Source organism: Chlorocebus sabaeus, chromosome 11, assembly GCF_047675955.1.
Source record: "Chlorocebus sabaeus isolate Y175 chromosome 11, mChlSab1.0.hap1, whole genome shotgun sequence".
In the NCBI taxonomy this organism is placed as follows: Eukaryota; Metazoa; Chordata; class Mammalia; order Primates; family Cercopithecidae; genus Chlorocebus; species Chlorocebus sabaeus.
Genome location: NC_132914.1, coordinates 51,175,863 through 51,189,366, shown reverse-complemented (window position 1 = coordinate 51,189,366; position 13,504 = coordinate 51,175,863). Strand labels below are relative to the sequence as shown.

Below are 13,504 nucleotides of genomic sequence, written 5' to 3'. Positions count from 1 at the left end.
GGCACATATGTAAGTTTTAATTTTCTAGTAGCTACATTAAAAAGTGTAAGTAAACAAGTGAAACTAATTGTTATAATATATTTTATTTAACTTGGTATATCCAAAATAGTATCATTTTGACACGTAATCAACATAAAAATTATTAACAAGATATTTTACTAAGCCTTTGAAATCCAGTGTGTGTTTTGATTTTCAGTACATTTCAGTTCAGACTAGCCACATTGCAAGTACTCAATAGCTATGTGTGGCTAGTCGCTACCATATCGGATAGTGCAGATCTAGATGATCTTAGTCTCCAGATGGGGGTGCAAATTAGTCTTGGCATAAAGGAGAGAAACTGTCCTGATTTTGTATTAAGCCTTCTGCTGCCTTGGAGATGGTTATTATATTTACCCTACAGTGAGGGCGAGTGTGTTCCCTGAGTGAGTGGCTATTTGCCAAAACCTTAGACATAGGTAATGCCAAATAACAAAGAAAGATCCTTTAAGGGTATTAACAAATGAGGGGCTGGGCACGGTGGCTCACACCTGTAAATCCCCACACTTTTAGAAGCCAAGGCTGGCAGATCACTTGGGCTCAGGAGTTCAAGACCAGCCTGGGCAACATGGTGAAACCCTGTCTCTACAAAAAATACAAACATTGCCCGAACATGGTGGTGCATGCCTGTAGTCCCAGCTACTCGGTAGGCTGGGGTGGGAGGATTGCTTAAGTCTAGAGGGTGGAGGTTGAAGTGAGCCAAGATTGTGCCCCTGCACTCCAGCCTGGGCAACAGAGCAAGACCCTGTCTCAAACAAACAAGAAAACAAACAAATGAGGGAACTAGATTTTTTAATGGGGAGTAATTTAAAAAGGAAATATTTTGGGGAGTCCCTTCACCCATTTTAATTCAAAAGAATATATTTTTACTTAGGTCAAGATTTTTATCACTTAATAACACTTTAGCTATTTTTAGCCAGGCACAATAGTGTGCGCTTATAGTTCCAGCTACTCAGGAAGCTGAGGCAGGAGACTCATTTGAGCCCAGGAGTTCAGGAATAGCCTGGGCAACAAAATGAGATCCCATCTTACTAAAAAAATACTATGATAATAATTTTAGCTATTTTAATTGAGAAATTGCTTTCAGAAGGATGATTTCCTAAGCATGAAGTGTATGACTAATCTAGAGAATTTCTTTTTTTCTTATGGGGGTCCATCCCACCCTTCCCTTGCCATAAGTAGGGGTGCACCAAGCACCCACAGCCCCCTGGCTTAGGCCCACTCACCCCAGCTGTGGCCAAGGACAGGAGAACTGGGACTCAGTATTCTAGTGAATTTCTGAAGTGTTAACTCTTAATAAATGAGAGAAAATATAAGGACTATGTAAACATAGCCAGATTAGCAATCACTTTGGGGTTTTTTTGTTTTTTTGAGACACAGTCTTGCTTGTGTTGCCCAGACTGGAGTGCAATGGCATGATCTTGGTTCACTGCAACCTCCACCTCCTGGGTTCAAGCCATTCTGCACCTGGCCTGGCGATCACTTTGACAGAAAGCGTCAGTAAACTTTTATTCTCCCTCTAGGCATTTAAGATAAGAATTGTGTTAGAAATAGGTTTCACCATGTTGCCCTGGCTGGTCTCGAACTCCTGCACTCAAGCGATCCACCTGCCTTGGCCTCCCAATATGCTAGGGTTACAGGCATGCGCCACCATGCCCAGCCTAGAGTAATATTTTTAAATTCATGAAATACATAGGATTACAAAGGAAGCTAATGATATTATAATATGGTTTTCAAAAATATATGAGAAAAAGGCTGGGCCACTGTGCCGGCCAACATAAGTACATTTTGAAAACTTACAGCCCTGCATAATCTACTACTTGTCATATCTCCTTAAAATTATATTTTTTGACTGGGTACAGTGGCTCACACCTGTAATTCCAGCATTTTGGGAGGCCAAGGTGGGCGGATCACCTGAGGTCGGGAGTTCAGGACCAGCCTGGCCAACATGGTGAAACCCCGTCTCTACTAAAAATACAAAAATTAGCCAAGTGTGGTAGCAGGCACCTGTAATCTAACTATACAGGAGGCTGAGACAGAATCACTTAAACCTGGGAGGTGGAGGTTGCAGCGAGCCGAGATTGTGACATTGGACTCCAGCCTGGGCAACAAGAGCGAAACTCTTGTCTCAAAAAAAAAAAAAAAAAAAAAAAAAAAAGTGCGCTATGGCTCACACCTATAATCCCTGCACTTTGGGAGGCTAAGGCAGGCGGATCACCTGAGGTCGGGAGTTCGAGACCAGCCTGACCAATATGTAGAAACCCCTTCTCTATCAAAAATACAAAATTAGCCAGGCATGGTGGCGCATGCCTGTAATCCCAGCTACTTGGGATGCTGAAGCAGGAGAATCACTTGAACTCGGGAGACGGAGGTTGCTGTGAGCTGAGATCGCACCATTGCACCACTGCACTCCAGCCTGGGCAACTGAGCAAGACTCCACCTCACACACACACACACTATATATATACACACACACACACACACATACATATATATATGTATGTATATGTGTGTGTGTATATATATGTATGTACATGTATATATACATACACTATTCTCTCCTTCCCCCAAACTCTCACTCTTTTTTTTTTTTGAAATGGAGTTTCACTGTTGTTGCCCAGGCTGGAGTGCAGTGGCGCAGTCTCGGCTCACTGCAACCTCCTCCTCCCTGTTTCAAGCAATTCTCCTGCCTCAGCCCCAGTGCCCCACGTAGGTAGGAGTATAGGCACATGACACCATGCCTGGCTAATTCTATATTTTTAGTAGAGATGGGGTTTTACCATGTTGGCCAGTCTGGTCTCGAACTCCTGACCTCAGGTGATCCACCTGCCTCAGCCTCCCAAAGTGCTGGGATTACAAGCATGAGCCACTGCACCTGGCCACTTTTTTCTTACAGAAACATCTGTAACTGAAAAAGATGGTGCCTGGAGTTTACCAACAATAGAGAAAACTAAAGTTTTTGGCTAAATTTTACCACATTTTATTCAGTTTTGTCCTAGGTCAATCAGAAACCCACTAAGGCTGTCTTTTTTTTTTTTTTTTTTTTTTTTTTTTTTTTTAAAACAGGGTCTTGCTCTGTCGCCCAGGCTGGAGCTCAGTGGTGGGATCTTGGCTCCCTGCAAATTCCACCGCCCGGGTTCAAGCAATTCTCATGCCTCAGTCTCCCAAGTAGCTGGGATTACAGGCACCCACCACCATGCCCAGCTAATTTTTGTGTTTTTTGTAGAGATGGGGTTTCGCCATGTTGGTCATGCTGGTCTCAAACTCCTTACCTCAAGTGATCCACCCGCCTAGACCTCCCAAAGTGCTGAGATTACAGGAGTGAGCCACCACTCCTTTTTTGAGAAAGGATCTCACTGGAGTACGGTGATGTAACCACAGCTCGCTACAGCCTCGACCTCCTGGGCTCAAGTAATTTCCCCCACCTCAGCCTCTTGAGTAGCTGGAACTACAGGTGAGCATCACCACACCCAGCTAATTTAAAAATTTTCTGTGGCGGGCATGGTGGCTCATGCCTGTAATCCCAGCACTTTGGAAGCCCGAGATGAGTGTATCACCTGAGGTCAGGAGTTCAAGACCAGCCTGACCAATATGGTGAAACCCCGTCTCTACTGAAAATACAAAAATTGGCCAGGCACAGTGGCTCATGCCTGTAATCCCAGCACTTTGGGAGGCCGAGGCGGGTGGATCACGAGGTCAGGAGATTGAGACCATCTTGGCTAACACGGTGAAACCCCGTCTCTAGTGAAAATACAAAAAAATTAGCCCGGCGTGGTGGCGGGCACCTGTAGTCCCAGCTACTCAGGAGGCTGAGGCAGGAGAATGGAGTGAACCCAGGAGGGAGAGCCTGCAGTGAGCTGAGATTGCGCCACTGTACTCCAGCCTGGGCAACAGAGCAAGACTCCATCTCAAAAATAAATAAATAAATAAAAATAAAAAATGTTTGTATAGAAATGGGGTTTTGCCAGATTACCCAGTCTGGTGTTGAACTCCTGGGCTCAAGCAGTCTGTCCACCTCAGCCTCCCAAAGTGCTGCAATTAAAGGCATGAGCCATCGCGCCCAGCCTAGGATTTTGGATCTTAAATTGGCTTTAGTTGTAAATTCAGGTAAATAAAGTAGTAGAAACAGTTTGGTGTTGCTTTCCTGACAGGTAGAAGCTGGATGGGGCCAACTCCTGTGTATTTTGTTTGCAGTCAAGAAGAGCTGTGGAAAAGAAGGCTAAACGTATAGTATTTGGTGAGAAGTATACACGTGATGAAGAAAGTAAAAAGAGAGGACTAACCAGTCACCATTTTTAGAAGCAAAAAGGCAAATAGAACCATGTTTCAGAGCCTCACTCTGAAGGAGCTATGGAAAACTGCAGCATCCAGGCTGTAACTGTGTTGCAGGCATGTTTTAATGAAGGAATATGGCCAGGAGCCTCAAAGGGACTTTTGAGAATATTATTTTTTTGAATTACGGCTGTTCATCTGTTCCCTTCACTCTCCCCCTTTTAAGAAGGGGTTGGAGCATAAATTATTGTCCAGTAATCCTATTTTACTTAGTCATAAACTAGATAGACTTAGCCCACTTTTCTTCATTGTCCTTTCACCCAAATCCCAAACAAATAAAATCTCTATACCATCTCCCTTTCTCTTCCCTCATCCTACCTACAGGCTCCTCCCTACCCCTAAAAAAATATTTTTTGCTGGCATTTTTATTCTACCATTATATAGTCATCAGCATTGTACTGGCCTTTTTATGGCTGATGGAGCCCAGGCGGGCTGCCCGATGAGGGGAGACAGCATTTGGCCGATGGGGCTGGTATGTGCCGTTACTGGCCATTGGGCCTTGGTCCTCTACAGCTCCATCCTGGCTCATTAAAACTCTGAGCCAAATAGCCATGCAGGCGCCTGCTGCAGCACTGTAGGGGCCAAGAAGTTAAATGGTTCTCCTAATCCTGCATAATTTATCTCCCTGTTAGCCCCCTCATAAAAGAGTCCAATTCAGCCCTACCATGGAGGGCTTCATTCTCAATTTCCTGTTTTTGTGATGGCCAACTAGTGCCCAGCCCTTGCCTTTTCTCTTTATTATTATTATTAAAAATTGTTTCCCTTTGTTCAATACGAGTTTGCCTTAATGTTTTTTTCATTTGGAGCCTCCTATTTGGACCCCACTTCACCAACAATCTGTCCATTTCTGTTGTTTGGACCTGATATTACAGAGCAGTTGGTGGTGTGGTCTTCCCCCTCTCCTCTTCTCCCTGCCCTCCAGCACCCTTTTTTCTCCATCTTTTCTCCTCTTCCAGTGTTTTCTCCCTCTTCAGTTCTTCTTTCCAGGGACCAATCTCATTGCAAGATGTTTGGTAGGACATTTTAAAAGGGCACTGAATCAGGTTTTTGTTTTTTCACATCTCCATTTCTGTTTCGTTTCAGAGATTTACAAACGAGGACCACCTGGCAGTTCATAAACACAAGCATGAGATGACATTGAAATTTGGCCCAGCCCGAACTGACTCAGTCATCATTGCAGGTATTTGCTGCCCCAAAAGCCACGTGCCTTGATATCACCAGGCAGTTAAGATTAATACCAGAGACCAGATGTACTGGGAGCTGTACTCCCTTTCTCCCATTAAGAGCCCTTATGTGATCTGCATTTAATCAGGAAAAAGGAACACTAAAAGCTCCCAAGTTTCTATTGTACTCTCCACTCTGTTTTTAATAACAAGATTGTGTTCTGTGGTTTTTGAGGGTAGGTGTGTTGAGGTTTCCTCTCAGTTTTTTTCAGTCTATTACCGTCTTACTTTCTGTTTATTAAGACTTTGAAAGATTTACAGACAAAAGATGCCTTTGACATTTTCGCTACCCATAGCAAAGGGGTGAACAAAAGAACGCAAAAAAAAGCCAACCTAGCCTGGTTGCTTCTCTTCCACTGGGTGTCAGCTTTCCTCCAGCAGGCAGATTGTCAGTTCATAAATTCAACTTCCCTTGTGAACCCAGACACCACTGAGGGCACATTTCCAAAGCTCAAACAAGACATTTAGTCAGTGGGACTTTTCTAAGCCAATTTGGGTGACCTGGAACCTCTCAGCAGTTGTTTTAGATACTGTCTTGCTTGTATATGCCATTCTCAAGGGAGCCCTCTTAGCAACTGCTCTCAAACCAGGCAGCAATTCTGCTGTACCATTTTCAGCCAGACAGACATACAAACCAAAGTGAGCTTTTTCTTTTGATCTATGAGAGGTTCTGATTTACCTCAATCTAAGCAAGCTTAACTCAGTATTTAATTCCTAGGGTATTTAGTTGGTGGTTATTACATTAGTTAATAACTCAGATAAGCAGAGTTTCTCTAAGTATTACTGGCCAAAATGCTACCATAGACATGGAGAAGGAGAGACAGAACTTCCTCATCATACTTCTATACATGATGAAAGGGACTTGCCACTTGCCTTTACAGGCCTCCTATTCCTCCTTAATTCAGCAGATATTTATTTCATGTCTACTATATACACCAGGCACATTTGCTAGGAGCTTGTAGATTTGTAATCCTTAGGAAAAGGACATAAATGGGAACACTGTCATCAATGATCCTTAAGAAAACCTGGGGGAAGGTCAGGTGTGGTGGCTCATGCCTGTAATCCCAATGCTTTGGGAGGCCAAGGCAGGAGGATTGCCTGAGACTGGGAGTTCGAGACCAGCCTGAGCAACATAGAGAGACCTTGTCTCTACAAAACATGTTTAAAAATTAGCTAAATGTGATGATACTTGGCTATAGTCCTATCTACTTGGGAGGCTGAGGTGGGAAGATTGCTTGAGCCCAGGAGTTTGAGGTTATAGTGTGCTATGACCATGCTACTGCACTCTGGCCTAGACCACAAAGCAAGACCCTGTCTCTAAAAACAAAAGGGAAACCTGGGGGAGATCTTAGGGAATAGTGGATAGGGTATACATATAGGTAAGACATAATTAATTCAGGGCATATATTCATTAAAAAAATTGTATTTACAGACAAGTATAAGTGAATACTACAAACAATATGAATACTAAATGAGCTAATGTTAAGTAGAATTAATCAGAAGAAGTTTATTTGAGAGGTAAATTTGGGGCAAGGTTATAAAGTTGGAGAGGTTATTCCAAATGGGTGGAAGGGTCTACACCAAGTCTCCAGGGGTGGTAAGAGAAGTCGCTCCAGGATGCTCTCAAGGAGAAAACGTGTTCTCCTGTTACTATTTGCTTTCAGTTCTGGAATGCTCATCTTGTTGCACATGACTTCAGCTATCATATATCTATGCTGGTAATTCTCACATCTCCACTTAAGACCTGGTGTGTCATATGTATCCCAACCCCTTATGTGAACATTTTTACTTGGCTGTCTTTTAAGTCTTTTTTTTTTTTTTTTTTTGAGACGGAGTCTCGCTCTGTCGCCCAGGCTGGAGTGCAGTGGCCGGATCTCAGCTCACTGCAAGCTCCGCCTCCCGGGTTCATGCCATTCTCCTGCCTCAGCCTCCCGAGTAGCTGGGACTACAGGCGCCCGCCACCTCGCCCGGCTAGTTTTTTTGTAGTTTTAGTAGAGACGGGGTTTCACCGTGTTAGCCAGGATGGTCTTGATCTTCTGACCTCGTGATCCGCCCGTCTCGGCCTCCCAAAGTGCTGGGATTACAGGCTTGAGCCACCGCGCCCGGCCCTCAAGTCTTTATGTCAGTGACTGGACTTAACCTCCTTGTCTCCTAAACCAGCTCCTTCTCCTTTGTTATTCATTAGTATCTCAAAATCTTGAGTTGTTTTATTCTTCAAATTCTTTCTATTCTGTTCCTTCCTGTTCTCCCTACCATCACCTTCTTTATGCTTGGATTCCTCTAAAGTCTTCTAGCTGGCATCCTTGATTAGTCTGTCATTCTTATCCATGTTGCATACATACTATTGAAAAGCCAGTCAAATTCTACTCTTCTAGTCAAGTCAAAAATCTATCATTATTTTCCTATTTTCTCTTTATTTATATTTATTTATTTATTATGTATTTATTTTTTTTTTGAGACGAGGTCTCACTCTGTCGCCCAGTCTGGGGTACAGTGGTGTGATCCTGGCTCACTGTAACCTCCCTTTCCCAGGCTCAAGCAATTCTCCTGCCTCTGTCTCCTGAGTAGCTGGGATTATAAGCGCATGCCACTACCGCTCGGCTAATTTTTGTATTTTTAGTAGAGACGGGGTTTCACCGTGTTGGCCAGGCTGGTCTTGAACTCCTGACCTCGAATGATCCACCTGCCTCGGCCTCCCAAAGTGCTGGGATAACAGGCGTGAGCCACCGCCCTGGGCCCTTTTCTCTTTAAAGCTACTTAAGCCTAGACGTGGTGGCTCACACCTGTAATTTCAGCACTTTAGAAGGCTGACACAAGTGGATCACCTGAGGTCAGGAGTTCGAGACCAGTCTGACTAACATGGTGAAACCCCATCTCTACTAAAAATACAAAATTAGGTGGGCCTGGTGGATCACACCCATAATTCCAGCACTTTGGGAGGCTGAGGCAGGCAGATCACAAGATCAGGAGTTCGAGACAAGCCTGGCCAACATAGTGAAACCTCGTCTCTACTAAAAATACAAAAATTAGCCACACGTGGTGGCAGGCACCTGTAGTCCTAGCTACTCGGCAGGCTGAGGCAGGAGTATCGCTTGAACCCAGGAGGGAAAGGTTGCAGTAAGCTGAAATCACACCACTGCACTCCAGCCTGGACAACAGAGCAAGACTCCATCTCAAAAAAACAAAAACAAAAAAATACAAAATTAGCCGCGCATGGTGGTGCACGCCTGTTGTAATCCCAGATACTTGGGAGGCTGAAGAAGGAGAATCGCTTGAATTCAGGAGGCAGAGGTTGCAGTGAGCTGAGATTGTGCCATTGCACTCCAGCCTGGGCAAGAAGAGCAAAATTCTGTCTCAAAAAAAAAAAAAAGAAAAGAAAAGAAAGAAAGAAAGGGCTATTTATACCTGGATTTTCAGGCTCTTCATAACCTAGCATCATGGCATTCACCCAAGTTTTAATTTGTTTTTTTGTTTTGGGGGGTATTTTTTTTCTTTTTTTTTTGAGATGGAGTCTCGCTCTGTCGCTCAGGCTCGAGTGCAGTGGTGTGATCTCGGCTCACTACAAGCTCCGCTTCCCAGGTTCATGCCATTCTTCTGCCTCAACCTCCCGAGTAGCTGGGACTACAGGTGCCCGCCACCCCTCCCAGCTAATTTTTCTGTATTTTTAGTAGAGACGGGGTTTCACTGTGTTAGCCAGGATGGTCTTGATCTTCTGACCTCATGATCTGCCCGCCTCAGCCTCCCAAGGTGCTGGGATTACAGGCATGAGCCACCGTGCCCGGCCATTTTGGTGGGTATTTTTTGGAGACAGAGACTCTGTTGCTCAGGCTGGAGTGCAGTGGCACAATCATAGCTCACTGCAGCCTCAAACTCTTGGACTCAAGCCATCTTCCCACCTCACCCTCCCCAGTAGCTGAGACTACAGATGTGTACCACCACACCCAACTAATTATTTTATTTTTTGTAAAGATGGGTTCTAGCTTTGTTCCCCAGGTTGGTCTTGAACTCCTCGCCTCAGGCAGCCCTCTTGCCTCAGCCTTCCAAAGTGCAGGGAGGCGTGAGCCACCATGCCCAGCCAAGTACTTATTTTTGTACACTATGGTGCTTTCCACATATATTAGTTTTATTTCCTCAACTAGAAAGCATTCTCGACTGAGCACTGTGGCTGACACCTATAATCCCAGTACTTTGAGAGGCCCAGGTGGGAGGATCACGAGCCCAGGAGTTAGAGGCCAGCCTGGGCAACATAGCAAGATCCCATCTCTATAAAAAAATTTAAAATTAGCCAGGTGTGGTGGCATGTGCATGTAGTCCCAGCTATTTGGGAGTCTGAGGCAGGAGAATCACTTGAACCCAGGAGTTCAAGGTTACAGTGAGCTATGATCATGCCACTGCATTCCAACCTGGGTGACAAATGGAGACCTTGTTTCTAAAAAAGAATAAAGAAAGAAGAAAAAAGAAAACGTTCTCTGGGGCCTAGTGACACAGTGGCTCACACCTGTAATCCCAGTGCTTTGGGAGGCACAGGTAAGAGGATTGCTTGAGGCCAGAAGTTCAAGGCCAGCCCTGAGCAACATGAGACCCATCTTAACGAAAACTTTTAAAAATTAGCCTCAGGCTAGGCACAGTGGCTCACGCCTGCAATCCCAGCATTTGGGGAGGCAGAGGCAGGAGGATTGCTTGAGGCCAGGAGTCAGAGAGCATCCTGGGCAACACAATGAGGCCCCCTCTCTACCAAAAAAACATAGCTAGGCATGGTGGCACTTGCCTGTACTCCCAGCTACTCAGGAGGCTGAGGTAGGAGATCACTTGCATTCAGGAGTTCAAGGCTGCAGTGAGCTATGATTGTGCCACTGCCTTCAGCCTGGATGACGACAGAGTGAGACCCTGTATTTAAAAATACATACATACATACTATGATCATACCACTGCACTCCAGCCTGGGTAACAGAGTGAGACCCTGTATTTAAAAATACATACATACATACTATGATCATACCACTGCACTCCAGCCTGGGTAACAGAGTGAGACTCTGTATCTAAAAATAAATACATCATATATACATACATAAAGTTAGCCAAGCATGGTGGTGCACACCTGTAGTCCTAGCTACTTGGGAGGCTGAGACAGAAAGATTACTTGAGCCCAGGAGTTCAAGGTTTCAGCGAGCTATGATCATGCCATTGCACTCCTGGATGACAGAGCAAGACTGTCTCTTAAAAGAAAAAAAGAAAATGGGCAAGTGTGGTGGCTCACACCTGTAATCCCAGCACTTTGGGAGGCTGAGGTGGGCAGATCAGTTGAGGTCAGGAGTTCAAGACCATCCTGGTCAACATGATAAAACCCCATCTCTACTAAAAATACAAAAATTAGCCGGGCCTGGTGGTGCACACCTGTAATCCCAGATACTTGGGAGGCTGAGGCAGGAGAATCACTTGATCCTGGGAGGCGGAGGTTGCAGTGAGCCAAAATTGTACCACTGCATCTAGACTAGGTGACAGTCTGAGACTCTGTCTCCATAAAAAAAAAAGAAGGCTGGGTGTGGTGGCTCACGCCTGTAATCCCAGCACTGTGGGAGGCCAAGGCGGGTGGATCATGAGGTCAGGAGATTGAGACCATCATGGCTAACACAGTGAAATCCTGTCTCTACTAAAAATACAAAAAATTAGCCAGGCATGGGGTGGGTACCTGTAGTCCCAGCTACTAAGGAGGCTGAGGCAGGAGAATGGCGTGAACCTGGGAGGCGGAGCTTGCAGTGAACGGAGATCACGCCACTGCACTCCATGCCTGGGCGACAAAGCAAGACTCTGTCTCAAAAAAAAAAAAAAAAAAGCCAGCCTGGGCAACATAGTGAAACCCCATCTCTACAAAAAATACAAAAATTAGTTAGGCATGATGGCACATACCTGTAGTCCCAGCTACTCAGGAGGCTGTGGTGGGAGGATCACTTGAGCCTGAGAGGCGGAGGCTGCAGTGAGCCGAGATCGTGCCACTGCTCTCCAACCTGGGTGGCAAAGTGAGATCTTGTCTCAAAAAAAGAAAAAGAGGCCGGGTGCGGTGGCTCATGCCTGTAATCCCAGCACTTTGGGAGGCCAAGGCAGGTGGATCACTTGAGGTCAGGAGTTTGAGACCAGCCTGGCCAATGTGGTGAAACCCTGTCTCTACTAAAAATACAAAAAATTGGCTGGGCATGGTGGCATGCACCTGTAATCCCAGCTACTTGGGAGGCTAAGGCAGGAGAATCACATGAACCTGGGAGGTGGAGGTTGCAGTGAGCCAAGATCACACCACTGCACTCCAGCCTGGGAAAGAAAAGAAAACATCATCTTAATTTTCTACAGCCAAAAGCCATGTTTTCTTTTTTCTCCTTTTTTTTTTTTTAGACAGGTTCTGGTTCTGTCACTGTGGTGGACTGCAGTGGCACAATCTTGGCTTACTGCAACCTCTGCCTCCCAGGCTTAAGCCAGTCTCTGAAAAAACTAGGATCACAGGCATGCACCACCACACTGGTTAATTTTTGTTGTGTTTTTTTTTTCTTTTTTCTTTTTTTTTTGTTTTGAGACGGAGTTTCACTCTTGTTGCCCAAGCTGGAGTTCAGTGGTGCAATCTCGGCTCACCGCAACATCTGCCTCCCAGGTTTAAGCAATTCTCCTGCCTCACCCTCCCAAGTAGCCGGGATTATAGGCATGCACCACCATGCCTGGCTAATTTTGTGTTTTTAGTAGAGACAGGGTTTCTCCATGTCGGTCAGGTTGGTCTCAAACTCCCAACCTCAGGTGATCCACTCACCTCGGCCTCCTGTAGCGTTGGGATTACAGGTGTGAGCCACCGCACCAAGCCAATTTTTGTATTTTTTGTAGAGATGGAGTTTCACCATGTTGCCCAGGCTGGTCTTGAACTCCTGAGCTCAAGAGGGGATCTACCTGCCTTGGCCTTCCAAAGTGCCGGGATTGCAGGCCTTAGCCACTGCCCCCAGCCTAAGAGCTATGTCTTAAATCTGGGCAATACTCCTGTATTCCTATCCCTTCCCTCCCCCAAACATATACACAAGTGTATGCTTTTAGCACCAAAACATATAGAAAGTATTCAGTAAAAACTTACTGATTTTTTTGGCTAGGCGCAGTGGCTCACGCCTGTAATCCCAGCCCTTTGGGAGGCCGAGGCAAGTGGATCACCTGAGGTTGAGAGTTCGAGACCAGCCTGACCAACATGCAGAAACCCCATCTCTACTAAAAATGCAAAATTAGCTGGGCATTGTGGTGCGTGCCTGTAATCCCAGCTTACTCGGGAAGCTGGGTCAGGAGAATCCCTTGAACCCGGGAGGCAGAGGTTGCGGTGAGGCGGAGGTTGCGGTGAGCTGAGATAGCACCATTGCACTCCAGCCTGGGCAGCAAGAGGGAAACTCTGTGTCAAAACAAAACAAAACAAAAACTTACTGATTTTTTTTAGGATTCGTTAGAGCAGGTTCAGGGTTCTCTGATATATTTTCGGTCTGTTTGTTCACAAACCAGAGCCATTTGAAAGTTAGAGGCCACCTGCAAAGTGAGGAATTAGGTTTGACACAGGGGACCTTTAAAAAACCAGAAATGAGCCTGAACAGCAGGGCGCAGGAGAAGTTTGTTTGAGCCTCATATCAAAGGTCTGAAAGTCCCTCCTCTGCCATAGCCATGCCCTTAGCTGCCCCCTCCTGTTCCACTTGAGTTGTGATTTTGGGTATGCCCTTATTAAAGTACTCTCTAAGCATAAAGGATGATATTACTTCTACTCACCCAGGGATGGAGGGAAAGTGGCTTTATCATTAGCCAACCAAAGCTGCCAGAGAACCTTTTAAAACTATTTTGAGAAGTGGTAACTTTTCCAAACACTCTGATTCAGAAGAGGTTTTATTTACATTTTTTATAAAAATCGTGCT

The 13,504-nt window shown here is 45.3% G+C and overlaps 1 protein-coding gene across 9 annotated transcripts in view; it reads left to right on the top strand.

Moving 5' to 3' along the window:
• The window catches only part of LOC103238406 (cyclic AMP-dependent transcription factor ATF-7), a 119,255-nt gene that overhangs the window by 71,783 nt on the left and 33,968 nt on the right, over positions 1 to 13,504 (top strand). For 7 of the 9 annotated variants that reach the window (XR_005239975.2, XM_008003468.3, XM_008003467.3 and 4 more), the window contains exon 3: positions 5,452 to 5,548. Coding sequence is in view for 8 of the 9 variants with exons in the window: in XM_008003468.3 (XP_008001659.1) it covers positions 5,452 to 5,548 (97 nt within the window). In the remaining variant the exon portion in view is untranslated. Of the gene's footprint in view, positions 1 to 4,187; positions 4,274 to 5,451; positions 5,549 to 13,504 lie in introns of all 9 variants that reach the window. The other 2 variants (XM_073020791.1, XM_073020790.1) reach the window with 1 other exon arrangement.